This window comes from Uloborus diversus, unplaced genomic scaffold (genome assembly GCF_026930045.1).
Source record: "Uloborus diversus isolate 005 unplaced genomic scaffold, Udiv.v.3.1 scaffold_838, whole genome shotgun sequence".
NCBI lineage: Eukaryota > Metazoa > Arthropoda > Arachnida > Araneae > Uloboridae > Uloborus > Uloborus diversus.
Window position 1 is genome coordinate 51,398 of NW_026559053.1, and position 16,286 is coordinate 67,683.

Genomic DNA, 16,286 nt, shown 5'->3' on the forward strand with positions numbered 1-16,286 from the left:
TTCTTCCAGCAGCGAATTTACCGTGTCACTGTTGAGAGAGGCCCCGAAGAAGATTCATAAATCCACATGATAAATGATTTACATAGTTCTGTGATAGACCAAGAGACCCCAAACCTGTAAATTAGGGCCTCACTTTTAGTTAGTCGGGCCCTGTGTAAAAGTATCATTTTAGTTTTTCTCACATTACTTTTTCTTTTAAAATCATTATAAAATTGCTTTAAAAAATTCCGAAATCAGGAACTAGAGAGAGAAGGTAAAGTATATATAAATGGTACATTTAGCATTGTTCATTTTTTGATATAAAAAAGAAGTATATATTTGTTAGCATGAAAATAATTGTACATGCTTCAAAAAGCTTTAACTTTACATACTAACAATTTCCCAACCAAAAAAAAAAAAAAAGTTAAAAAAAATAAAATTGGAAAAATAAGAACTATAATAAGCCAACTTAAAGTAGTAGAAGCCAAAATAACTTCCAACTATCAAAATAATTGACATATTTACAGGATACAAAAGGACAAACTTCAAACCCAACAAACAATTTTTGGTGAAGTTTGTTTCTGATTTTGGCATATTTTGAAAACATAAGGTTACTCATACAAGATTGAAATACAGAAAATTCAATTCAAATATTAAGGGTCATCTGTAAAATTCACAAATTATATTAACCTTCAAAGTGGATCAAAATTTTGTAGACCATTTCAGAACTTTTGTGATTCTAAGCTGATAAACAGAGAAAACTGCCAAATTTTAAGAATTTCTTCTAAAAACTATGAAAATTATAATTCTAGCAAAAATTGATACTATTGTTTAACTATTAAGTTGCTCTTTTATCTTTTGCATAATATGTTAATTTATAAATGTTAAATAATTAATATCTACAAATTTTTAAAAAAAAATTAAAATAAAAATATCTTGATTAAATTTTGAAAAAAAAAAAAATCAACAAACCCTGCCAACTACACATCTTACCTATGAAATAAAACACTAGAAATAGTTGAAACAAAAATTAATTTCAGTCAGCGATCCCGCATTTTACTTTCTGACAATCTACAGTCTTTAAAGGCATAATTTTTGTTTAAAACTTTTTAATTTAATGATTTAAATAAAAATATAAATATAACTTAATCTCTTGGCCACTTCGCAAGGCATAGTAAGCGTCATAAATGCAAAAAATCTTATTCCCAAGGCGAATGCAAAGAGATTGTGATTTTTGAAGTGAACGCGTTAAAAGTAAAAAGAAGGGAACATAAAATAATTCATGTAAGTAAATTATTTTCGAATTGCATTTTAGAGCTTTACAATAAACATATTATTAATAACAATCGACGTAATTGAAGCAAAAATCGAATTAAACCAGTTATTTTGATTTTACCTTTTTGACACTCATAAAGGACACAGAATTTCGCTTGAAAATTTTAACTTTGCGATTTTTATACGAATAAAAAGAAATTTCATTTATTTTCCCCCTGAAAAACATCAAAATCAGAAAAATTTGATTCTCATATCGGATGCAAAGAGATCGCTTTAATCAAAATGAAAGCAATCCAAGTCTAAAAACCGCAGATAAAAGAATTTATCAAAGCAAAGAAATCTTAGAATGGGACTTTAACGAGTCTACAAGATTTATATTATTCATAACTATCGACATATCATCAAATTTAAAGCAAAAAAAAACTTTCGGATGCGGGAAAGTAAATCAGATTTTCGGAATTAAACGAAAAAAATACCGGAATTCTGGTAAAATTCAGTGTAATGTATTCCGTTGTATTGGATTGATAATAGAAGAAAATCTTCAGGCCATGTAGAATAAAAAATAAGGAGTTAATATCAAAATTCAGGAGTTTTAAGGGCCCTTATTTCTTTTTCTATAAAAGCAGGAGTTTGTAAGGAGCGTACAAACCATGTTTTAAGAAAAATACGAAAAATACCACTGTCAATATTTTTCTTGAAATGAATTCTTGGGCAAATTTGCAAAAAAAAAAAAAAAAAAAAAAAAAAAATACTGACTTTACTGACCAGTTTTATGCCCTGAGGGGAGCAAAAATCTCTGCTGAAGCGGTGCCGGTTGAGAAATGCTGCATTTACATTTCCGAAGCGAGAATTGATGCTGAATAAAATATTCAAAACAATGTCATTTGATTTTAATAACTTTTTCGCTTTATTGCAATTGGAAGCTGCAAAATTTTAGTGTTCTGAATTATATTTATACTAGTGCTAGTTTAAGCTTGTTTTGTGCAGCTATTAAATAAAATTTGACATGCATTAATTTACCAAAAAGGTGCTGACAAAGTGTAATATTGATTTTGAAAATAGAGTATGAACCTTTTTGTATTTTTGAAATGTTTCACTAGTTTTAGAATACTTTTGATTAAAACAGATATCTTTACATTTTGGTCTAATATATATATTTTTGTTCTTTTGATACAGGTTATGAGTGAATTTGTTTCATCTTGAAAGAAAGCATTTGCAAGCATATTGAAACATATGGCTTTATTTATACACTTTTATAAATTTTTCAATAAATGTATACATAAAAAGCATATATCAAGTGTTAACTTTTTCACCATACAAAATGTTAATGTGGAATTCTATTTAGTGAGCAATGTAAGTAAAATAGCCGAGCATACAATAGCAGTTTTGAACAATTTAGAATAACAATGAGTTAAAATGAAATAATACTAAGAAGGCAATAGTTGAATTTAAGTGAAATATTATGGCTTAAAATACCAATGTTTGAATACGAAAAACTGCAAAGCAAGAATGTCCCCTTATGAATTAAATAGTTTGAATCAATGTAAAAATTATTTTCCTCTTGTAGAAGTAAGTCCACCTCTTACAATTTCATCCACCAATAATAAATTTCCAGCAATAGAAGAACTGCAAGGAAAGAACTAAATTAACAAAAAGGAGCATAAAATTCACAGCATATTTAAATAAAAATTTTTTTGTTAGAAATACCTAGTCCTTGAAACAATGGAACAAACCGGCTGAAAAAATCAATTAGATATTGTATTAAACTTACCAAGAACTAAGCAATTGCTTCTTAACCCTGTAATTATCCATGATGCCAGCATCAGAAGAGACAATAGGTTCACCTAAGAAAAAAAAAATTTTTTGTCATTATTTGGGAAACAAACTGCAAAAATTTTTGCATGCAATATTGATTCATAGTTGCTGTTTTCTAAAGCTCACCAACACCAGAAGATAGCTTCCCAATCTTATTTGGTTCATGAGGACTAAAAAAAGTCTTAGTAAGGAGTTTAAAATATGCATTGCAATAAGAACCAAATGCAGGGGTTGAAAAATCAAAAATACATTTTGGGAGTAGGTCAAATCACACTTGGGAGCAGGTCCAAATAAATTTTTTAAGCATTAACGCATATTGTTAGACATATACAGGGTGTTCTGTTTCAACTTGCAAGACCTTTATTTTCGCAACCGTTAGTCCTAAATGTTTACCTCCAATTGCAAAAATGTTCAAAATCAGATGCAGAGTTTAGATATTGAAAGTTTGAAGTAAAAATAAAAATATGTCAAAAATACAAAATTTAACTTTTTATACTGGCCCTAGGTCCCCTAACTTATATTTGGGGAAATAATCTCCATTGAAAAATAATTCCAACACAAAAATTTTGAAATTAGTACGACCATATTCACCGAGATATGAAATGCAGCGTTTTGTGAATCACACCTTTTTACTTTTTTCTGTACCTAATATATAGAAAAAAGTATTGGATTCGTGCAAATTTTCGAATTTTGAAGGATTTGAACGTTTTGAGGTGTGTTGAGTCTTTTTCGACCATTTTTGGAAAATGGGTCTGTCTGTGTATGTGCATGTGACCAGTTTTTTGTGGCCGCTCTACAGCAAAAACTACCTCATTAAATCAAACAAAATTTGGTACACATATGTGTTCCTAGGTTTTTGTCGCGAATTCCTCCAAGGGAGGTGGAGCAATGGGACGTTTCTTGAGTTATGTGTGCTTGCTGTTACCCAAGAAGTAACTGGCGGAATCAAACAAAATTTGACCCATGTGTTGTTGCCCCAGGGTTTGCGTTTATGAGCTATAGCGGGTTTCTTACGCAAATTCACGGAAAGGGGACGCAACTTCCACGAAAATTCGGGTCCTGGGGACCAAGAAAACCCAAAAGATAAGAAACAAAAAAATTGTGGAAAATGCTGAAGATTCATTTAGTAATTGCTTTTAAGCTTCAATGACCAGGAGAATCCACAGAAAGGAATTAAAACCACCCCATCTCTTTATCAGCTATTCAAACTCACCCCTATTGTTGACCATCAATGGAGTTTTAGTGATAAGACTGGAGCTTACAATGACCTCCTGGGAAGAGCTCAGGGAGCAAAATATTGCAGGTTCATAAATAGTCCTAAAACACATGGTGATGCTTTCTAAACCTACGGAAGCAGCTACACAGGATTCATCAAGTGGACATACTAGATGTTGCTCAAAACAATTTATTTTATTACAATATAACAAAGAAATGAAAAAGGATCCTATCTTCATACGGAACTCATTTTAGTTCTAAAAAGGAAACGCAAAAATACTGATAGGTTAATTTCAAGTAGAAGTATCCAGAGATTTTGAGTGATATAATTAGAAATAGAAAATCACTATTATGTTCGAGGTAAAAAAGTTTTCCAGTTTACTTTTCTTGAAGTAAATCAATTTTTCAATTTACACAATTTAAATATTTCATCTATAATAAAAAATGTTTTGCTGTGAGACATGTATTATATGAGATGCAGTTTAGGAAATCAACATAAAATATTAAATTCAAAGTTTTAACGCCTTAAAAACAATACATTAGTATTTGAAAAAAAAAAAAAATGTATTATTGCAACAAATGCAGCAACTTTAAATAGTTTTCAAAACATAGCTGAAAAGCTTTAAAAATTCAGACACATAAACTAAAGAATTTTCAAAAATTACTATAAAAAAATGGTTCAGAAATGCAAAACTCGTTTCTAAGAGTATGTATTGTGAAAAAACATCGGATTCTTATTTAAGAAATTTTTTGCTAGATCAGCAGCAATTCATTAAATGATATTCATCTTTTTAACAAACAATAGACAATAAATTTAAAAAATCACACCTATTTCCATGAATGCTCAACGTTTGCATTTCATCAGTGTGTAATTTCATCAACGCATACAGTTAAGAGTAATTAGAAAAGTATTTGACATGTGATTATAGAAAAAATATGTTATGCGATTGAAGTCACATTTCAATTCAAAAATGGAATTCAAAAATTTGTTGAAAGCAGCCATAAAATACTATCATGTCAAATTAAGCGAAAAAATTTACGTTGTTTTCTATCACCATCCCACACATTGTTAAACTTTCGCATGTTTTCAAGCGTTTAAGCCATGCTCAGCGTATTATTTTAAATGACCCATGTGTATATTATGAATTGTTCATAACTTTTTATGCCTGATGACTTTATTATGCCCTTTGTACTTCAAGTTATCAGTAATTTTTGCAAATTCTTTAGTTTATGGTTTATGTGTCTGAATTTTTAAAGCTTTTCAGCTATGTTTCGAAAACAATTAAAGTTGCAACGTTTGTTGTAATAATAATTTTTTTTTTTCAAATACTAATCTATTCTTCTTAAGGCACATTTTGTTAAAACTTTAAATTTGTAATATTTTATGTTGATTTCCTAATCCGCATCTCATATAATACTGCGTCTCACAGCAAAACATTTTTTATTATAGATGAAATATTTAAATTGTGTAAATTGAAAAATTGATTTACTTCAAGAAAAGTGAACTGGAAAATTTACCTCGAACACAATAGTGATTTTCTATTTCTAATTATGTCACTCAAAATCAGTCATTTTCTCTGCATAGTTCTACTTGAAATTAACCTATCAGTATTTTTGCGCTTCCTTTTTAGAACTAAAATGAGTTCTGTATGAAGATAGGATCCTTTTTCATTTCTTACTTAATGAATACATACCTGTTCTACGTTGCTTCCGTAGGTTAAGAAAGTACCGCCATGTGTTTTAGTGTTACGGCGTTCTGTTCTATTGGGGGAGGGGTCTCTGGGAGGGTCGGTCGGAGTGGGAAAGGTACGTTAGGGCTTGAAGTGCTTGATTAGTGATTTTAGCCACACTTTGAAATTAAGTTGCGCGCTTGGTATTTAACAAAAATATATGTTGTAGATACTCATTTTGTTCAGAATTTTAATCTCTACAAGTTTTTTCTATACATGTATGGCCATTGGACGCGTTACTTTTGAAATATTGTTAGATTAATGAAAAAACTGGCATTTTTTGTCACTAATTTTGACGCCACGCCTAAAGCTCACTTAGTAGCAGGGGGAAAATTTAGTGTGGTCATTCCAGACCCATACGGCATAGATAAAAGCAATTTCCAGCTTTCCACCAATTACTTCCATATTCGATCTTTTTTCACTCCCCAACCACTGGCCTATTTAGCTATAGAACGTTTTTTGTCGGCAATTTTGACTGCTGTATCTCAAAAAATAATGAACGGAATCAAACAAAAATTTATCGACAAGTACCCTTAAGGGGCATAAGAGCTGATTTTATTTTGGCGTCAACAGCTAGAAAAGGGGTGGCGCAATCGAACGTCCTATTTTCAATGGTAAGTGCCACATCTCGAGAAGTAATGCTATGTTCTGGATGAAATTCGGAATAAATGTGAATTCATATGTAAACAGGCGTTAGTTCAATTTTGGCACCAATCCCTCTGTGTGTGTGTGGGGGGGGGGCTGATTTTTTTTTTTGGGTTAATTAAAAATAACTTTATAAATGCAACAATACGAGAGATAAATCGTGATCGACTGTCGTCTGTGTATTCCGCTCTATTTTAATTGTTGGAAAATGACCAGAAAATTGCAATGATTACAACTTTTTAAACTGTTGTTATCTTGTGTTTGTTAAATAAATGTTTGTAATTATTTAAAGCAAGGCTTTTAAAATAATTTTCAATTTTCATTCTTTGCTTTGCTTTTGAGATAAGTTGGTAATTGGGATGGTCGCCAAGTTTTGGCGTGTATAATTTCGTTTTTTTTTTTTGGGGGGGGGGGATACTGCTTTCTCGTCAAGCATGGGGGGGGATCAGAATTATAAAAAAGATATAGAAGAAAGTTTTGTGATGGCCACAACATACTAGTTTCACTCGCCGTCAAAAACACCTTTTGGGGATATAGCAGTTATCAAGTGTTCAAAATTATATGTGTGCATAGTGTGGTTTTTCAAATTGTTCGAAGTTTTGTAGTGCGTTTTTGCTTATCATGGCATAACATATGAATTTATTTTTGAATAGCAATGAAAAATATGATACCTTGGTTTTCTTACTTTAACGACCTGTCATTCTTCTGAAAGGGCAATAAGTTCCAATCTCAGTTTCTGTATGGTCCATTAAAACTTGGGAATATATCCTTGAGTTTTGACCGCACAAGTGTCAAGTTTTTTGTGTCAGTATTACAGTATTAGTTTCCAATGGAGATTATTTCTCTAAATGTTAGTAAGGGGACCTAGGGCCCATATAAAAAGTTAAATTTTGTATTTTTTGACTCATTTTTATTTTTGCTTCAAACTTTCAATATCTTAACTCTGCATCTGATTTTGAACATTTTTGCAATTGGAAGTACACATCAAGGACTAATAGTTGCAAAAATAAGTCTTGCAGGTTATGCAGTAGCACAGCCAGAAATATCTTTTCGAAGGGGGGGGGGATATCGCCTTCTGGAGGGGTTTTTTTGATGAAAAATACCTTCTGAAGGGCGTTTTTTTTTAAATCAAAAATACCTTCTGGAGGCGCTTTTTGATGAAAAATACCTTCTGAAGTATTTTTTTTTAAAATCAAAACGCCCTTTCATATACATAAAGTGTATCAATTAGAATTATGTACTAGAATTTGCATTTATGTTAAAACCAATGGCTATGGAGGGGGGGGGGGTGCTTTCACCCCCTCTTGCAGCACCACTGTATGCATTTTTATTATCTATACAGGGTGTCCTGAAATAGACCGACTGTTTTAAAATTAGCAAAAAAAAAAAACGGTTAATGATAAAAACAAATTCTTGCAGTAAATTCATGTGTTGGGTTGTGAATTTTCCCCCTTGAGTTCCAAACTTTACATCAAAACTTTTTCAACAGATGGCGCTTCAGATAGTAAGCCTGTAAAAGAAAGAATTGAAATTCATCTATTTTTTCCTCCGATTGCGACGTGATTGTAGTTGACCGTAGACATTTTGAAAATATATTTTTATTCAATTTTGTTCATTCAAATTCTTTTTCAAAAAAGTATCATGTAATTTTCTATCTTCTTTTTTATTTAAAGGCTTACTATCTGAAGTGCCATCTGTTGCAAAATTTTTGAACTAAAATTTGCAACTCAGAGAAGAAAAAGTATACAGCCTGCCATATGAATTTTCTGCAGGAATTCTTTTATCATTCACTGTTTTCCTGTTATAAATTTTTGAAAACAGTCAGTCTGTTTCAGGATACCCTGTATGTATGTACACACACACACACATATATATATATCAGGGTTCATACACTTTTGGTTAAAAAAGTTCCCTGACTTTTCCAGGTTTTCCAGGTTGTTTTTTAGAAAATTCCAGGTTACTCGCTTCATTAAAAATTTAAGTTTAAATAGTAATATTTTCAAAATAATTAAAATTGTTTAAAGTAGCAATGCAGAAGAACTGAAACTTCTCCCCTTAGATTTAAAAAAAAAAAAAAAAAAAAAAAACTTAGATTTTTTTCCTTTGTTTTCTCTGTCAAAATTTTAAGTTTTTTTTAAACATTTTGTTCAAAATTGTTTTAATTTGTTTACTATTTGTTGAAAACAGAGTACTTTCAACTTATTTTAGGGTTTTTTTGATGTCACGCGTAATATTATAGTGTTTTGCTGTAGTCCTGCAGCAACCTTTTAGCATCCACTTTTGGTTTACAATACTTTTTATTTTCTTATAAGTAGGTTACACAAAACATATTAAGCAAAATGCAAAGCTAAATTTTAGTATAAATATGGTTAACTTGTTGCATCAATTGGCATACCATGTAATGCACAGTAACAAAAATCAACATCCGCCGATCATAGGCCAATGCCAATAATTTTTTTTTCTTCACATATTAAAAGACGCTTACATTAAAATTTCAAATTTTCTTTTCCAGAAAGTATTAGTTAATTTTCAAAAATTCACAACTTTTTGCACATTTTAATGTTATTTTCAATGTTACTCATTGATATAAACATCCAATTCTGTTTCTGGAAGTTTAAGTCTATTTCCATTGTGCAAACGATCAAATATGGCGACAAAGTGAAAAATTTAAAATAATATGTAGATTTTTGGATTTGTAGTATAAAAGTAGTAATAAATAATTAATAATCCTTAAAAGGATACAATAAAAGCAAAATAGTCAGTATTTAGCACATAAGAGTCTAAATCAATTAAAACAAAAAAATGTTACAAAGATTAAATTTTGCATTTTTCCAGAAAATAATTACAAATTATCCGAAAAAAAAAAAGGCACAATTTGTGTTGTTTTCAATAGTTTGCATTGCAATTAACATCCAATGCCGTTTTCGGGAACTTAGGCACTTAAAAAGTCTTGTGTACTTCCATCTTGGGAACGACCAAATATGGCGGCTATGCCCAAAAATAAGAAATAACTTTTTTAATTTGTCGCATGAAGACAATTAAAAAATAATTAATCTTCATGAAACTACAATTCATTGAAAAGTTTTTATCACATTTGCGTCCGAGGCAGTGAGGATAAGATTAAGTTTTAAGAACAAAATTTTTTATTTCTCAAGAAAATTATTTTAAATAACAATAGAAAAACAATTTGTAGACCATTTTTTGTTATTTTCATCAGTTTTCAATTAAAGAAAACATCCAATTCTGCTTTGTTTTTAGAAACTTAGGCATTTTAGGATCGTATCTACATCCATCTTGTGAATGACCAAAGATGGCGACTGCGTTTCACACGTAGCTGAAATGATTTTCCGATCAAAAAAAAAAAAAAACTATTTTCCCCGATCGATCTTTCCATCTACAGGTTGTGCTTCCGAAGCAGTAAATTGTCTTCTCTCCTTTTGAGTTTGTACATAATTGCTGTTCACCTGATTTTTTTTCCCTTGGGAACTACTGCGAGCCAAAAATGGCGGCTGCTGAAGATTTTTTTGGGTCGCCACTTTTTTCATTGCTTTAAAATTGTTACAATTTTTTTTAAATACATCGATAAAAATGAAGATTAGATCTCATAAAACCAAATTCCCTGGGAAAAAATTGGGAAAAGAAAAATTTTGGGGACACATTTGGAAAATTCCCTGACATTTTTGACTATGTCATTTTCCATGATAATTCCAAGTTTTCCCGTAGCGTACGAACCCTGAACCGAATAGAATGTTGTGGCAACCCATCTAAAACTTTAGGCAGTAGAAAGAAATGCGTTCCCCTCACTGACTCCATGTAAGAAAATCTTCGATCTTTTGGCGCATTTTTTGTTGTGAAAAAAAAAAAGTTCATTTCTCGATCGCAGTTTTTAAGTGCCAGCGTCAGTTTAGATAAAAATTTACCATTTTTTCGTGAAATCACAATAAAAACGAAGACTAGATCTCATGGTAGTTAATTCCTTGGGAAAAAAATGGAAAAAAAATTTTTGGAGGACAAAATTTGAAAACTCCCTGACTTTTCCCTGACATTTTTGACAGTGTCATTTTCCCTGACAATTCCCGGTTTTCCCGGAATTCCCGGAGCGTACGAACCCTGTATATACACACACACACACACACATACATATATGTAGACAAAAAATACATTAAAAAATCCCCCCACCCCTAATTTATATAAGGTGGTATGATTTTCTTTTTTCAGAATTAGAATGAAGTTATACTTTAAAAAGACAAAAAAACACTGATATTTAAGGTGACAACAACCAATTAAAATGACAATATCAATTGATTCATTTATAATAGGTTATTCAAATTTAATATTTCTTGTGTTTTTTATACAAAATTATCATATGCATATCATACAAATGTATTACTCACACCAGAGATTTTAAAACTGCTTAGGAAAAGGTTTGATACTTGAAATGAATTAACAAAAACAAACAAGATAATATCAATGGATTTATTCAAGAATTTGCATAATAGGTTATTCAAATTTAAAATTTCTTTTATGTTTATTATACAAAACTATAAATGCAATTTATGTTATGCATCTTCTTTACTAATAATAAAGCTGAAAGTCTCTCTGTCTGGAGGATGTCTGGATCTCTGTGACGCGCATAGCGCCTAGGCCGTTCGGCCGATTTTCATGAAATTTGGCACAAAGTTTGTTTGTAGCATGGGAGTGTGCACCTCGAAGCGATTTTTCTAAAATTCAATTTTGTTCTTTTTCTATTCCAATTTTAAGAACAAAAATATCATAAGATGGACGAGTAAATTAAGGAATTATAACGTGGAACCGTAACATGGGCACAAGCCAATTGGCGAGATAATTCTTTTTTCTATTACGGGCAAAGCCGTGCGGGTACCACTAGTATTATATAAAAGTATTGTTTACACCAAACAAAAAATCAAAACTGCTAAAGAAAAAGAATTTTTTTGACACTTTAGATGATTTACGACAAAGATAATATGAATGGATTTTGTATTTATGATATGTTATTCAAGTTCAATATTTGTTTGTGATTGTAATTTATTTATGCATATTAAATGCAAGTATTAATTACACTAAATATAACGAAACTACTAAACTAAGTTATTTAGCTTTTTTTTTAGCTTTACTGGTAGCAGATACTAATTGAAGTTTTCTAACAACTTCACATATATTTTTCCATATTATTAACATTTGTCTCTTTAAGTGAAACATGTCCACTTTTATTTCCGGCAAATCACTTGTCTTAGTGCCTTTTGCTATCATAGCTTCAGCTTTTTTAAATATAGACTGTGAAGACTGAATCTGCTGGGTTAATTTTTTCTCTTCTCTTTTTAAAGTATCTGGCTCATTTCCCTCCTTCTCAATCTTTCATTTATGTATATTTGATACAATTTGCCTCCCTTCTCAGTATTTCCTACCAGTAGCTGTTACTTTACTCAAAAATACTTTATATTTTCAATTCTACCAATTCTTTTAATGTGAGACTTCAATTGGCATAACCCATTGATACTTTCTATACTTAAAGAGAAACCATTTTCTAATATGTTTCTGTTCACACTAACTCCCTGCTCACAATCTGCATTGCCATGAGCAAGTGAAAGTAATGCTTTAACGAGTTTACTTAAAATTGTAAATTTCGAGTTCCCAAATGCATCTATTATGCTAAACATTTTGTGCCGGTAATGATCTAGCCATGTATAAGATGATGAACTTTCTCCCGTAGAGCACTCGTCTTCTCCATCAACCGTTGTTGCATTATTATTTTCATTAATATAACTGAAATCAAGATCTTGAGTTCGAAGTAATACTCATAAATTCATTTTTGGCGAGATTTTAAAAATTAAACTTTTAATTTTTGTTCCCGACCCCAGGCAATTGCGCAAAATCAGCAATTTTCACTGTTTTGAGAGCAGAATATAGCTATTTTTGGCATATATGCGCAACTTTGGAGAGTTTTCAAAATTGAAACTTTTGCATTGCTATTTTCGGCACAGGCCAGAGCTAAATTGGCAAAATTCTTTGTTTTGGGAGCAGAATGTACCAGGATTTCAAAATGGCAGCAGTTGGAGCAGATTTTCCACCCCTGAAAATGAAAATTCTAATCTCTCCCTGGAAAATAGAATTTAAATAGAGAGCTCATAATAATTAAAATCTCACTGAGTGTAAAGCATTGTTGTAACAAGTTGTTATAGTATTTTTAGTGTTTTCCAGAATCCTCTACAAAATGGTTTTGTTGACAAATACATAAAAAATACATTTACTTTTTTTTTAATTCATTGGACAAATAAAAAAGCTAAATAAAAGGAAAAATACCTGTATTAATATCTAATCCAATCATTGCGCCTCCAGCAGAATTATATTCTTGCACTAATTTAACGATTATTTCTTGCTGATCATAACCGGCATTAACAGCTAAAGTTTTAGGTATCACTAATAAAGCATCTGCAAATGCCTGGACACCAAGTTGAAGGCGACCTTTAACTTCTGATTTGTATTTCATTAATTCACAGTGTGCTGCAACTTCAAATGCACCAGCTCCTGCCACTAATGATCCTGTAAAATATAATGGATTTATTAATCATTACATACAACTTTATTTAAATGCTCAGAAAAATGTAAGTTTCTTGCAATGCAATATTTAGTGAGAGTGAACTGAAAAAGTTAAGAGCACTGATTTAGAGAAAAAAGCAATTGTCTTTTTGTTATTTGTGCACTTTGTGTTAGTTGGGAGTAGATAAGAGTTGTTTTGAAACAATAAAGTGCATTCGGCAACAAGAACAATGCAAATTCCTGCACAATAATTGGGCATACTACAATTGGTAATACAGAGGAAAGTAAGAGCTTTTTCTCCACTGAATTATTTGGTATTCTCATTGAAATATTCATAGCACTCACACAAGTCAGAGTTTTTGCATTTTACAAAATCTAACGAGCTTGCTAAAAACTTGCACGGTGCCACTAAATAAAATTTCAGCATTGTGGTGTGATTTCTGTAACACTATGTTCAGCAACATTTAAACGTGACATTTGGACATCATAAGGTTAGTTGTGGTGTTCTGGTTTAGTGTTCAGAGGATACGTCAACATACAAGACTCACTGAAGATAACTCATTGTCTGTTGAAAACCTAGTACACCAGACTTCATACTTGAAGCAGTCAGGGAAGTTCAAGTCACATCAGGAATTTTTACAGAATGGTTGCACTGGTTCATGAAGCATTGCTTTAAAACTCATGGATTATGATAAAAGTTTCGATGATCCAACTATATTAACTATTATTATACGTAATAGTTAACTACTACATGTATTACTAGTAAGTACTGTTACAGTAATACACCTAGTTTAGCAGTTTTGTCAGATGGGTTCTATGAGGGAGGGGTGCCTGGGCACCCTCCTGGCTACCTTATGGAGAGGGACATGGAAACATTTTTAATTAGGAAAATTTGATTTTAATCCAAAAATCTCAAAAAGTTCTTGAATTCAAAATTCTTATGTCAAAATTGAAACAGTTTGCAGGGGTGGTGTATAATACTAACAAATAAATCAGAAGGTGCAATAATACTATTTCTTTCTGAGAATGACATTTAGAGCTTTTGCTTTGCATGCATGAGTGTAAGGTTTTTTTTCTTTTTCAATTGTGAATTTCTTTTTATTGTTTACACTTGCATAATCAAAAATAAAGAAACATAAATCATTATGTTAGAAATAAAATGAAACTATCTCAGTACTCTAACTGTATTTAGCTCAAATATTAGAAATAATGAAACCTACTTCACTGCTGTTTTTTTTTAAATCAAAATCCAAGGTTGTTAAAAAAAAACAGTTTTTTTTGGGGGGGGGGGTGTGTGTGTGGAGTTTTTTTAAATTTAAACTGAGTTTATTTTGTTTAATCACAATTTGTCAGAAAAACAATTTTATTTTAGGAAAATCATGAAGATTTAATGAATTAATAGTTAAGGAATGTTTTATATTCATAATTGTACCTACAGTGGAACTTCAATAACTCGAAGTTTCAGGGAATGCGAAAAAAATTCCGAGTTATCAAAAATTCGTCTCATTGAATACAAAAACAAAACTATAGAATAATATAAAATACAACCACTGACACTCATTAATTTTATAATGTAAGCAAAAACGTGATAGAATAATGTATCATCAAAGAAAATATATCATCGCCTCAAAGCAGCAGTAGGATATCTTACTGTTATTCATGGGATTAGATGTGTTACTGTTGTTCTGAGGCGAAAACATATTTGACATTATGTATAATATGAGTTTATGAATTCAAGTCGTTGAAAACGTAGGGGCACATCTAAGTTCAATGAAATTTTCCTCTTTGCTACACTACAATCGAAGAAATTCAACTTTTTCCTGGTAGCTTAAAATTTTAAATATTCTCTTAGTCTATTTAAAAGTTCAATCGGAAACGTTCAGGAATCAATGAAGCAGCGCAACAAACATAAGCTTTCTAAAACAATGGAAGAAAAAAGCCAGTCGGAAAGACCAGCAGCTCTGGAAAACACAGCAAAATCCCAAAAATAGTACATAACCCTCTCTCCCTCGTTTTCACTAAAAGTGGTATTATTTCACAATCCCAAATATATGCACTCCTCCCTGTCTACCATTTTTTAAATCTCATTTTCAGGCTGTCCTTAATATAATAAAGCCTTGGTTTCCACCACAAGCAGGTTTTTCTTCTAAATGAAAAGAAAAAAAAATTATGTGCTAATAATCAGCTTTAGAAATTTATTTGATCTACTTTGCCTAGACGCCTTTTGATGCAATGCAATGCGCCAATTTCTTTATTTTGTTCATACTGACATTATGGAAAGAAAAAAAAAATATTTCGACTTATAGAGTTACGTTAACAATGAAAATTTGAAGACTCTCATGAAATATAATTCGACTCAAAGAAATTCTGCTTATTGAAAATAAGTAACATTAGTTCCCCATTCATTTAGACAGGAATAAATATTCACTTCGGCTTATCAAAGTTTTCGCCTCATCAAAGTTTGATTTACTGAAGTTTCACTGCAATTTCTTCTTTATTATTAAATAATTAAGAGTAAAATCTTTTAATTTCATTTCCTCATAAGTTAAGATTTCTATAGGAGAATATTGTTGTTTGAAAATCTTATAAAAAATACAACACATAAATGGGCCGTGGTATAAATAATCTAAGAAATAATTTACTGTGATAGTTTAGACATTAATTACAAATAACCAAGAATAAATTCTTGAAAATTAATTTCCTCAATCATAGCTATCTAGGATAGATAAAAAATAAAAGTAAAATTAAAATCACGTTCTTAAACATGGAAAATATTTTGCAGTATCTACAAATAAATCCCAAAAGATCAATGCATATTGTGTTTAAAAATTAAAAAAAAAATTACAAATTATGTAGTTTATTTATCTAATGATCAGTGACAAAAATGATAGAAACAGGACAATTAGGTTTTAAGAAAATCATGTTTTCCATAGTAGACATTTTTTCTCCTTGTTTAACGCATTTAGAAATACAATAAAAATTAATGTTTATTGATTCTTCCGCCATTCATACATGAGACTTCTTTTATTATATTGGGATCAAAAAAGTTCTTTGAAAGGTAAAAATTCG

General features: G+C 30.7%; 2 protein-coding genes across 2 annotated transcripts in view; one reads left to right on the plus strand and one right to left on the minus strand.

Annotated features, from left to right (window-relative positions):
* The window catches only part of LOC129233965 (tectonic-like complex member MKS1), a gene marked incomplete at its 5' end in the record, with an annotated part of 41,506 nt that extends 38,967 nt beyond the window's left edge, over positions 1-2,539 (plus strand). The window contains one exon of the mRNA XM_054867875.1: positions 2,431-2,539. Within this exon, the coding sequence (XP_054723850.1) occupies positions 2,431-2,437 (7 nt within the window). The remainder of the gene's footprint in view (positions 1-2,430) is intronic.
* Positions 2,479-16,286, minus strand: part of LOC129233964 (T-complex protein 1 subunit zeta-like) — a gene marked incomplete at its 5' end in the record, with an annotated part of 34,523 nt that continues 20,715 nt past the window's right edge. Inside the window, 3 exons of the mRNA XM_054867874.1 lie at positions 2,479-2,880; positions 3,026-3,098; positions 12,981-13,220. Coding sequence (XP_054723849.1) covers positions 2,805-2,880; positions 3,026-3,098; positions 12,981-13,220 — 389 coding nt within the window. The remainder of the gene's footprint in view (positions 2,881-3,025; positions 3,099-12,980; positions 13,221-16,286) is intronic.